Source organism: Eurypyga helias, unplaced genomic scaffold, assembly GCF_000690775.1.
Source record: "Eurypyga helias isolate BGI_N326 unplaced genomic scaffold, ASM69077v1 scaffold12620, whole genome shotgun sequence".
Taxonomy (NCBI): domain Eukaryota; kingdom Metazoa; phylum Chordata; class Aves; order Eurypygiformes; family Eurypygidae; genus Eurypyga; species Eurypyga helias.
The window spans coordinates 42,380-54,484 of NW_010223832.1; the positions used below are offsets into that span (position 1 = coordinate 42,380).

At 47.0% G+C, this 12,105-nt stretch overlaps 1 protein-coding gene across 1 annotated transcript in view; it reads left to right on the forward strand.

Annotated features, from left to right (window-relative positions):
- JMJD1C (jumonji domain containing 1C) overlaps window positions 1-12,105 on the forward strand; it is a gene marked incomplete at its 5' end in the record, with an annotated part of 56,052 nt that overhangs the window by 41,942 nt on the left and 2,005 nt on the right. The window contains 10 exons of the mRNA XM_010154360.1: window positions 271-398; window positions 574-787; window positions 1,243-1,457; window positions 2,391-2,669; window positions 3,047-3,215; window positions 3,625-3,715; window positions 3,827-3,957; window positions 4,979-5,101; window positions 6,110-6,249; window positions 8,459-8,635. Coding sequence (XP_010152662.1) covers window positions 271-398; window positions 574-787; window positions 1,243-1,457; window positions 2,391-2,669; window positions 3,047-3,215; window positions 3,625-3,715; window positions 3,827-3,957; window positions 4,979-5,101; window positions 6,110-6,249; window positions 8,459-8,635 — 1,667 coding nt within the window. The remainder of the gene's footprint in view (window positions 1-270; window positions 399-573; window positions 788-1,242; window positions 1,458-2,390; window positions 2,670-3,046; window positions 3,216-3,624; window positions 3,716-3,826; window positions 3,958-4,978; window positions 5,102-6,109; window positions 6,250-8,458; window positions 8,636-12,105) is intronic.

Genomic DNA, 12,105 nt, shown 5'->3' on the forward strand with positions numbered 1-12,105 from the left:
TGGCTTGCTCGGTGTGTGCCATGCAGTGGGAATGCGGAGTGAGGTTAGATTATTTGGAAGAGTAGCGTGCAGTTATTTAATTAAAGACCTTGTCTCTTTCTGCACAAGTTTTAAGGTAAACTGGACGGTTTTTGTGTTAAATGTAGCATTTTTATTAGTTTAACTTTTAACAAGGCTTGGAGGTAGCTTTTTAGCATTACAGTGCATGTATTGTGAAGAGGGTCAGAAAGTGATTTGGAGTTTCTGATGGTTTTCTTAACTCTTTCCTAGTTCTGACGGATCTCCTAGATGCTATGCACAGCATTAGAGAAAAATTTGAAATTAAATCTCACTGTCAGTGTACCAGCAAGCAGAGCACACAAGCTGGCAAGCTCCCTGCAATGAACGGCGTGTCTCAGGTGAGTCTAAAACGTGTGTACACAACGCAGTTTGTTCAGCTGTTCTGATTCTTGGGGATTTTAATGTTTGAATAGTACCGGTTGCATTTTAATTTGCATATACGATGGTTAAGTGCTAGCTGTGTCTTTGAGGTCCATTACAGCAGAGTTACATACTTAAATTTGTTCTTTACAGGTTCTGCAGAATGTCCTTAACCACAGTAATAAAATTTCTCTGTGCATGCCTGAGTCTCAACAGCAGAATACTCCTCAAAAGTCGGAGACGAATGGTAATACGAGTCCGAGAAGCGATGTAAGCACAGACAGCAAGTTAACGCCGCCTGAATCCCAGTCCCCGCTGCACTGGCTAGCTGACCTTGCAGAGCAGAAGGCCAGAGAAGAAAAGAAAGGTACATGTTTGAAACTGGCATGTCTGTGACTTTGGGGGCACCAGGGATAGGGAATTGAATTAATTAGGGAAAATTCAGAGTTTTCTCTTCAACAAAAAGAGATGGTGTTCTTTTCCCTGAGTTTTAATCTTCATCCTGCAATACCTTCTCCCGGTGGCATCCGAATCTGTTCCCAGAAGAGCCAGTAGCAGAATGCATGTGTAATGTGGCAGTATTTCCAGGCGCAGCATCTTGTTTGTGACAAGTACTCGCCCAGCTGCATGTCTGAGATACTGAGGAAAGCCTTTTCATGGTGCACAGACTGCTTTTTGAACAATCCAGTTCATGCTGTGGTGTGTTTTCAAGTCAGTAAGTGCTGGTGGTAGAGTATGTTACCACCGTCCCAAAATCTAGGATCTTGGTGCTGTTCCGATGTCTGCAACAGTGTAAACTTCCAACGATTATTCTTGTTTTAGAGAACAAAGAGTGTCCTTCCGGAAAACATTCAAAGGAAGAGAAAGACCAGGATAATTTGGAGTCCCAAAACTGTAAAAGCTCCCCTCCTGCATCCCAGAACAACGAGCAGGGCTCAACCTTACGAGATTTATTAACCACAACAGCAGGCAAGCTGCGTCTAGGTTCTACAGATGCTGGCATTGCTTTTGCTCCAGTTTACTCTACAGGAACAGCAGTAAGTGTTCAAAGGATGTTTACAAGGTTGTTATATCAGGACTTGAAAATATCTTACTTGTTTTGGTACATTTTAGGTAGAGCAGTCTGATAGCTATATTGCTTTAAATATTCGTTTATAATTAAAACTTTATGTGCACACGCACATTTAAGATGATCCAGTTCCAACCCCCCTGCCATGGGCTGGGACACCTTCCACTAGACCAGGTTGCTCCAAGCCTCATCCAGCCTGGCCTTGAACACTTCCAGGGATGGGGCATCCACAGCTTCTCTGGGCAACCTGTCCCAGTGCCTCACCACCCTCTCCGGGAAGAACTTCTTCCTGATATCTATCTAAACCTCCCCACTTTCAATTTAAACCGGTTACCCCTTGTCCTGTCACTACAGGCCCTTGTAAAAAGCCCCCCCCAGCTTCCTTGTAGCCCCTTCAGGCACTGGAAGGTGCTATAAGGTCTCCCTGGAGCCTTCTCTTCTCCAGGCTGAACAAGCCCAACTCTCTCAGCCTGTCCCCATGGCAGAGGGGCTCCAGCCCTCGGAGCATCTTCATGGCCTCCTCTGGACTCGCTCCAACCAGTCTATACCCTTCTGATGTTGAGGGCTCCACAGCTGGATGCAGCACTCCAGGTGGGGTCTCAGCAGAGCAGAGGGGGAGAATCCCCTCCCTCACCCTGCTGGCCACACTTCTGCTGATACAGCCCAGGATACGGTTGGCTTTCTGGGCTGCCAGCGCACACACTGCCGGCTCATATATTGAGTTTTATAGTAACTGTGTATTTCTAACTTTTTCCACGTAAGAATGCACACAGCTTTCAACAGAGGAAGTAGGTAACTGTAAGCTTCTAGCTGTCATAATGTTGTCATTTGACTGCAAGAGAAATTGCATTAACTATTTGGTTTTACATTGTTCAAGCGTATGTTGGTTTGTTTTCTATAGAGTGGCAAGAGTGGGAGGACTATGCCAAACATTCTTGATGACATAATTGCTTCAGTAGTAGAAAACAAGATTCCACCAAACAGAGCACCAAAGATAAATGTAAAATCTGAAATAAAAGACGAGCCAAAGGAAGACAGAAAATGTATTCAGGATGACTGCAGTAAACTGTACAGTGATATTCCGTATTCGTGGATCTGTGATAAGCACGTTTTGTGGCTCAGAGACCATAAAAACAACAACAACTGGAAGCTCTTCAAAGAGTGCTGGAAACAAGGACGGGTAGGTGTTGCGCCTTTCGGTCTGTAACGTGACCTCAGTATGAAGTCAGGGGGAGTGGTGTTAAAGGACAGTTTGCCCAGACTCCACGTTGGAAGAGGTAACGTTAGCAGTGGGCAAAAGCTTGTGGGGACCAGCCCCCATAGGAACTTCCTGTAGTTTAAACTTCAGTTATCTGCTAATAATAAATAATTAGTGCTAGGGAGATTCAGACTTCAAAAAGATGGGTGTGTGAGAGCTTGGGCATGGTTGCTGTTGGAGGAAGCGTCAACAGCTCAGTAGGGCCAAGGTCTTCAGCTTGTGTTTCGGATGCATTGTTCTCCAGTTTGGATGGATGGATGGATAAGTGCTGATAATTTTATTTCATTTTATTTTTACAGCCTGTTTTGGTGTCCGGTATGCATAAGAAAATGAACTTCAGCCTGTGGAAGGCTGAGTCAATCAGTCTGGATTTTGGTAACCAGCAAGCTGATATCTTGAATTGCAAAGACAGTATTATTTCAAACACCAACGTCAAGGAGTTCTGGGATGGGTTTGAAGACGTTTCAAGTATGTTGGTTTAATGTATTATTCCATTGATTCTGAACGTGGTCAATGTTAGAAACTGCAGTTACAAAGAGTCTTTATGGGTCTTGAGGCTTTGAAGAAACTTCTTAAAGAGAAGGCTCTAGGTAGTCTGTTTCCAGAGAATGCGATGGGAACTTGGATTTTTGTACCTTTGCAGACTTAAAGATACACTAATATGCTACCTAGGCCTGACTAAGAAACCAAACAAAAGTTAGGGTTCCTCAACTAGCTGGGTTTGGTTTGTATCATTCTTAAGTCTCAGTATTAATTATCTCCTGGTTTTTGGATGAAGTCTTTACAGGCACATTAAGAGTTGAGTTGTATGTTTTAGTTGACTGAAGTAAGATGCCTAGAGTTTATTAGTTTTTACTAATTCCTCTGTTACTTGCAGAACGGCAGAAAATAAAAAATGGGGAAACAGCTCTACTGAAACTGAAAGATTGGCCTTCTGGTGAAGATTTCAAGGCTATGATGCCAGCAAGGTATTTGAGTTCAATATTGGATATTCTTAAGTCCATCTCCATGTTGCCTTTTTTTCTGTCTCTGTAATGATGCAGTTGCAATTACATTCTTATTTTTCTTTTCTCCTCCAGATATGAGGACTTACTAAAAAGTTTACCCTTACCTGAGTATTGTAGTCCAGAAGGAAAACTAAACTTAGCTTCTCATCTGCCAGGATTTTTTGTCCGTCCGGATTTGGGACCCAGACTATGCAGTGCTTACGGTGAGCGGGCCCTACAAGTGCAGCAGTCACCTCTGCCTGTAGAAGTGTAGGATATCACATGTTGCCATGCTTGATAGAAAGCTTGGAGGAGAACTGTTCACTGAGTGTAGGAGAAATGCTTTACGGACTTGCATATTAACCGTACGTGCACCTCTGGTGTGAGAGTTTATTTGCTTCTGCAGTTCTGTCTGTCTTCTGGAGGATATAAATGGTTATGGTTAGCCACTTTTCCACAAGGAGAGATTCTGTTTTTAATAGTGCTGTATGACAGAATCCTCCATGAAGTATTACTGTGTTCACAGTTCCGGTCATAAATAAATCTCAGCACTTCTCTCCTAGTTTGTGTTGGTGTTGTGCACTCAGCTCAGTGCGCTCTCTTAGAAAAGGTGGTTTCCCCCAGACTTTCTGCAGCTGCTCCTTTTGTAAACAAATCCTTTCAGTTCTGTTGTACAAATTGTTACAACAGGACAAGAAATGAGTGGTAATTTGTGGCATGATGGCTTTGATTTAGGAAGTTCTCCAGATGTGCTGTGAAGTAAACATACCAGCAGTAGCGATCAGGGCATGGGTCTGAAGAACTCAATCGTTAGCAATGCTTTTATGTAATGCTGTGGCAAGGCTGGGTGTTCTGAAATGTCCTTGGGGCTTAAGCATGTCTGTGTTCACCTCTTAAAACCAAAAATAATTTTCCTCGTTGCTTGGGGATTTCTTTGGGTTAAGAATCCTGCTTATAGCCAGGCATAAAAGTATAAAAGTGACACGTTTGATGTGATAACCATGTGTATTTGTTGTACTTCCCTTCTGCCCTCAACCACCTGACAGACTGAAAGGTTGGGAAGGAATGAAGCAGTCAGGAAATGTGCTCTCTGGGTGCTTTGGCATTCCAGCCTGTCTGTGCATGAAGTGCTTTTCTGTGATTCTTGGTGTACTTGCAGGAATGTCTTCTCGGTGAGCTGTGGCGCAGTTCTGTCGGAAGGCGAGTGTGCCATGCTACAGATCTTAATTTTATCTTGTTGTGTAGGTGTGGCTGCTACTAAAGACCATGATACAGGAACCACAAATCTCCATATTGAAGTTTCTGATGTCGTGAACATCCTTGTTTACGTTGGCATAGCCAAAGGAAATGGGGTGCTTTCCAAGTCAGGTAAAGGAGCTCGCTGCGAGAGGTGTGGATGGGCTGTGTGATCCGATCTGCTGCTTTTAAACGGGCACTGTTCTTTGGAAGCGGGGGAAAGATGCCCCCGAGTACTTGCTTAAAGCTGGGAGATGAGGAATTTGCACAGGTGTTAATTCTGCGTAAAACACACTGCTGTTGGTGAATTAGGAAATGGTATTTTAAACTCTTTTGGCTTTTTCTGCCCTTATCTGTAACTGATGTACCCTTCCTGTGCTGGGGCTGGTGGAGCTCATGAAAGCGCAGGATGAAGGATTTTCTCTGGAAGCTGTGGTAGCTCTAACAGTTATGTCAGGATGATGTATTTGCCAAACCTCCTGTTTATTCTGCTCCCTCTGCGTGCACTCTGTTTGCTCTATTGGATTTGGACTGTAATGTAATTTTTCAGCACCAGAGAGCTTAAATTGGTGCATGTTAGTCCTCTCTGTGAGGTTTATAGCTGATGTGAAACAGTCCTGAAGTCACTGAGAGAGTTTTCTTTTGTCCCCTCACTCCGTAATCGGCAAGTGCAGATTTTGGGTGTGACTAATAGAGCTGCAGTAAGGTTCGCTGTCTGCTCTTTGCTTTGTTTTCACTTGGTTATGTGTCGAGTTAATCGCAGCAAAGCTTGAGCGGGTTGGGAGAGCTGAAGCTTCTGGATAGCTGCTGCAGCACAGAGCACAAACCAGCTTTTCCTGACTACAGGAAAACACCTTTTTTGCCTTTTTGTTCTCGCGTGCCAGCCCTGCTTGTCTATTTTAGGCAGCAGAACTAAATTCACGAGAGGTAAAAAAAGTTTAAAGATTAAATGCTGGGTTTAAACGTATTTAGGGCATTTATGTTCCAGTACCTAATTGCAGACACTGAACAGCAGGATCACCTGGAGGCTTCTGTTGCATTCAGGAAACTTTTCTGTTCAGTCTCACAAGAAATGCAAAAAGGTGTTTAGTTTCAGTTTTTCCTGTGTCTCACTTTAACTATATTTTTGTTGAATCTTAGGAGTTTTGAAGAAGTTTGAAGAGGAGGATTTGGATGACCTTTTAAGGAAGCGGTTGAAAGATTCAAGTGAATTACCCGGTGCTTTATGGCACATCTATGCTGGCAAAGATGCTGACAAGATAAGGGAGTTTCTGCAAAAGGTGAGATTTACGATAGATATTCGGTAGCAACAATCGAAGTAACTGGTAAGTCAGAGAGCTGGCAAAAACTGCAAGTCCCACCCCTATGCTTTGGGAGTCTGGGGGAAAGTGAAGTTCTTGAAGCACATAAATTATAATTGAGCTGCTACATCCGTCAATAAATAAAATACTTCTAAGAGTTACGGGCAGCCTGCGCACTCGGAAGGCTCCGGAGAGCATGGAGATCTGTTCTTGTCCCTCTCTAATACAGAGGATACTGTTACTGTTTCCAGCATTGGCATGTGGGATAATGGTTTCTGTCGCGGATCCCTTCTTGCATTACCAGATGCCGGCGTTTTTGCGAACTGTTCCACGCCAACAACCCCGACCTTGCAGCCCAGCAGCCACCGATCTTGAAGGGCTCTGTCCCATCAATTACCTCAAAGAACATGCCTTGGCTCTCGGTGGAGATGAAAGGGGTAGGGGATAGTGTACCACGGGCAGCAGACCCCTTCAGCGTTGGCTACGGTGCAGATCTTCCCTCGGCAGCCTGCGGAGAACAAGTTAGACCACAGCAGACCCTTCCTGGTTGTTGCTTAGCACGTAGGGTGAACATCCACCGCCGGGCTGCTGACAGCCATCAGTGGCATTCCTTTAGAGACACTGTCTTGGGAGCAGCTTTCTGCGCCCTGTCTGCAGCACGTTTTCGTGATCTAGAAGGTGGTCTTGGCGGACGACACGTGAGCCAAACTACCACAGAAGTGGTTGCTCAAGGAAAGAAATTGTCACTGGCTTCTGCTGGGGAAAAAAACAGCCGAGTTTTAACTGGCTAAACCAGAGGGGTCCATAAACCGGGTGGAGGCCTGGTCTCTGCTGCAGGCAGGAAGAGCCTAAGACCTTCAAGCAGTAAGGATTCTCTTGGACAACAAGGCAGTGTTTCAGGCCCAGGGCAGCTGTCCTCCGGTGACTCAGACATGTGCTCTTTGGCAGGCTGAACGGTGGGAAAGATGAGCACTAGTAAACAAAATCACAGGAGATCCTGGTTTACACAGAAAGTCAGTGCTCGTAAAGTAGGTGGTGGCTCTTCAGTTTGGAGAAGAGTTGTGAATGAAATCACAAATGCAGGGGAGTAGGTGGACAGTGAGTACTGTTCAGCGCTTCCTTCGGAGCGATAAAAGGGGCATTGTGACACTCTTGGAGCAGCGGGTTTGAAACAGAGGCACTTGAGACGCTGCGGAATGAAGTTTGCCATTGGCTGGCCCAGCTTGCCGTGATATCCACAATGGATTGTGTGCCACCTGTAGTTTGGGTGTGTGGTCGTTCTGAAATACGGAATTGGAGTGTAATTTGGGGACTAGACCTTGGGACCACTGCTGCTGCTAAGAGGAAAAATTCTCAGTATCTCGTTTAGTACCGAAGAAAGGTGATAATAGACAAGAACAGTTCCAAGCTCTGCATCACGAAATCAAATATATTTAATATCAGCATGAATAAAAAACCTGTTTCTAATGAGACAATTGTCTCCCGAGTCCTGACGGATTGGATATGTGTTTTTCATCTTTATCCTCTAGGACTCATTAATTAGCAATTAATTGAAGGTAATATTTGTTCCCCTGTGGTTAACGTGATGAGAAATGGTTGTTGCAGTTAAGTCTACCACTGCCAGGAAGTGGGTTTTTTCATGTTCATAGTTTTTTCCCAGATTCCTTGATGGGGTGGTAGGAAACTGACCTCTTAGTGGTTGAGATGGAAGGGCACCTCCTGAGGGCCTTTTGTCCAGCCTTGTGCTCAGACAGAGTCGCCTAGAGCAGGTTGCCCAGGACCGTATGACCCGTAGTTTTAGCTGCTGCTCTTTTCCCGAGCTGAGGTGGTGGTGTTGGGTGTCTGTCAGAACGGAAGGCTGCCAGCTTGAGGAACTGGCAGCGTAGGAATGCCCGAGGTCGCATTTTGCTTTCTTGATGAAAGAAGTCGCAGAGAGGGAGCTTGTTGCTTATTAACGGATGATCGTGCTGGGTTCTCTCAAGCTCTGCATTTTGGTGTGGGACCTCTCCAGATGCCTTCAGTGGGACTTCTCAGTTCCTTGGAGGTCCTTCCGAGTCCCTATCTCTAATGCCCGTTTGGGTATGGAGAACACAGCAGCGTTGCTCTGTGAGTTACGTGTACTTCCAGCTCATTGGCATGAGGTTCGGCTTCTTTGGAAAGTGACCTGGGATCTTTTCTGTGCTTACAGATAGCAAAAGAGCAAGGCTTAGAAGTTTTACCAGAGCATGATCCAATACGTGATCAGAGTTGGTACGTGAACAAAAAACTTCGCCAAAGACTTCTTGAAGAATACGGGGTGAAAACCTGCACGGTTATTCAGTTTCTTGGTGACGCTATCATTCTACCAGCAGGAGCACTGCATCAGGTAACGTACCTCCGCTTAAAGACACATGGGATTGAATAGCCTAAATACAACGAAATAACATTTTCCAAAGACACAACTACATCTGTACCCAAATTTTAGTTTCTACCGGTAGCGGTTAGCGTATAGGGATGCATAAGGTGCATCTGCTCGTGTCGATGGCGAGCCAGTGCCAACGTGCCTGAGCACTTGACATAATACTCTTCCTTTTCTCCTTTAAAATGAAAGATGAGCAGATGACTATTAACCACTTTTCAGTAGCAAATTTCTAAACAACTGGTGTCAGTTACAGCAAAGTCAGGTTAGTGGTTTTTTATCTTCTAAACCAGAAGTTAACCTAACCCCGGAGAGGCAGGGAGAGCAACCCAAGCAGGTAAAAATACGGGGATGTCAGGTGTCATTGCCTTTGTCTCAGCCGTGGGAGAATCGTAGGGACAGTTTGGGTGTAACGAGATGTTTCTGGAACAGGATTTGGAGGTGTTTTCCCGCTCCGCATTAAGTTCCTTTTACCCAGAAGGTACATCAGTCACCAGGAGTTGTTGTTGTCCCTTCAGCAGCTCTCCCCACCGTCAGACACCACCTCTGCAGCAGCCGGGCTGATGTGATTCCGAGTGGTGTGAAAGCACTGCCGGTGGCGCGGTTCTGGAGAAAGAGGGTGAATTTGTGCCGCCAGCTCCAGTCCTCTCCTAGCACGGGGGGGTTGTTACTTCATCTTGTTCCATGGCCTTTTCCATGCTCTGCAAGCTGCTGCCCCTCGGTGAAAAGAGGAAGAAAACATGATTGTTCAGGCCTGATTTTTGGGCAGTTCTAGATGTATTTATTTCTTCACCCCGTGAACCTTTTCCTGTTGAAACAGGAACTGGAGCCGCTTGCTTGCGGTCCTGCCAGCTGTCAAGTGCCACTCACGAGGTGGCTGGCAACCAAGGCACGAGGAGCGTGCCCACTGCAGGAGGGGTTGGAAACCATCCTGCTGCGCATTACTCGCTGATCTCCACCCGCGTGCGAGCAAGGCCAGGCCTTGCTGAAGAAGGTGCTGTATGGTTTCTGATGTGCAGAGAAGCTTCAGTCGCCGGGCAGAGAGGAAGCGGTGGCTTACCCTGTCACTATGGCCAGGGCAGCAGGGTGAAAGCATGGCTGGGCTGCAGTGATGACAAGTGCTGTCCCTAATCCGGCTGCTGGCCGGTCCAGTTACCGGGGCATTGAGTCCAACAGGTACTCACCCAGAACTAGACTCCTTTGTCATTCCAGGGATTCTTTAGCTGGGGTTCACATGGTGGTGTGTTAACCCTGGATGGTTTGTGTGGGTTTGTTCTCTGGCAAAAGAAAGCAACACCACCCAAACCTGGGTCACCAAATCTTGGGTTGCTGTAGGTTGCCTTTCCCTGTACCGTAGCTCCAGGGCTTGATGTTCCTTCACGTCACGCCTGGCATTGGTATTTTTAGCTCTTGTTAATGCTGAAGCAGTTAGGACTCGTAGAGTTAAGAGTTGTATTGTGTCCTCCAGTAACCTTACTCGATCTCGCACAACAAGCCCGGATACAAGAGAGAAAAGAGAGCCCACAGAAAATGACACACATACTGGGAAATGTGTTTTATATAGCATGGGGCGTTACAGGAATATAAAACATGAAGCAGTGGGACTGTTCCAGGCTTCCCTGCAGTTCACAGGTTTAAGGACCAAAAATAAGACCACTCTTATCTTTATCTCCTTGCCTTTAAACTCCAGATTGCTTTTGAAGTGGTAATGTTCTCGCTTCTGGCACCAAGGAGTTAATAACATGTGTTTCTAAACCTTGGTGGGTGAAGCTGAGAACCTTTTCATCTTCAGTAAGAAGTTCCCTGCGAATCTGCCACGTAGGAGGAAATGAAAGCATCATGTTCTTTCATGTACGTGTCTGGTGCTTTCTGCGTAGAGACGCATAAATACGGACCCGGGGGATCAGCACCAGCACTTCGTATATCCAAAGCACGTTTAAAAATAAGTTGGAGCGGGAGGACACACCAGGTGAAGTTTACGTGTTAATGTCTCGGATTTACATGCACATCATGAATCTCTAATAACGAAAACTGGGTGAGGGTTGGTACGAAATCCGGTGGTAAATTAACATTTGTGTGTGCTTGCGGGTAACGCTGTGGAGCAGAGGAAATGGGGCTGAGGGATGGGGTTAGGGAGCCCGTCTGCCTGTGGTCACTGGGTAGTGTAGCTCAGGTACTTCCACCCTGGAGCCCGTTGGGATTGTTGTCACACTGCTGCTTCTTATGGGCTGGTGTAGGATTTTACTGCTCTGACATGGAGAAGGTTGTGTGTGGTTCTTCTGAATGGTCTTTTTTTTTTTGGCCAGCTTCTATGGATTCGTGTCTGGCTTCTGAAGTAACTTCTGGGTGTGTTATGGTGGCATAAAGCACTGCTCTTGCTTCCTGGGCTCCCCCCTCCTCCGCCTGTACTTGCTGACCGTGGTTGCACCCCCTGGTGATGGTTTCAGCAGGCAGTGTGGGCTGGAGGGAGAGCCTCTCCTCTGCTGGGGCGCTCGGCGTGGCCTTATCGGTACCTCTTGCCGAGGGAGTTGCGCTCTCTGGGGCAGCCAGAAATGGGTAACAGCGTTGGACTGGTCTCCTGTACGGATGCATCCCCAAGTGTACCTTGGGTGATGGGCTGTAGGATTGTGTCTCCTTTCTTCTCGGCTGTGCGAGTAGGGGAGCTCAGAAGTGCCCCCTCTTCACTAGCGCCTGCGCCTTGTTCTCGCTGGCACTTGGAGCAGCGAGCCCTCAGGTCTCCCCAGCTAAAAGAAGGGATTTGTTGCTCTTCTCGTAAGTAATTCGCTCTTCTGCCTTGCTCTGGGCCGTCACGGTCCTCCTCCGGGTATGGCTGCGCTGGTTTTCATTTGTGACTCCGTACTTTGATAAATTAAAAGATAGGAGTACTTGAGTCGGTGATGGAAACGTGTCGTTCAGGCCACATGCAGAACCTGTTCATGGCAGAACAGGTTATTCCAGCGTTGTTTTTTATAGAGGTGCTATCTTGATAGAACAGCAGGATTCTCTGTTGTAAAACAAGGCGCTGGGGTAAGGAGACCTCCCGGCGGTGCTGCGGTAAGGAAGTAGGGTAAAGGTCTGGGAGCTGCCTGTGCAGAGCTGCTGGCCCCAGAGCTGAGCCGTGCAGGAAGTGGCTGATCCTCGCTCGGCCAGGGCCAGAAGGGAGATGGCTGTGCTGGGTGGACAGACGGCTCCTTCCTCCCTTTCCCTGTCCCAGCCCAGCTCTGGGGCCTTTCCAACGCTCCACCCGTCTCCTGCTGGAAAAGCTCTGCTCGGCGTGGGCTGGGGGCGAAGCCGCTCTCACGGTGCAGTGGTGGGAGCGCCCAAGTGCTCGCCCCGCAAACCTCAGGGGAACAGTGTCTAAACCTACCTGCCCACGTGCCACTGTCGGCTGTGCTGTGAACGCTGTGGATGGAACGGCCTGCGGGCTGCCAGCGGGG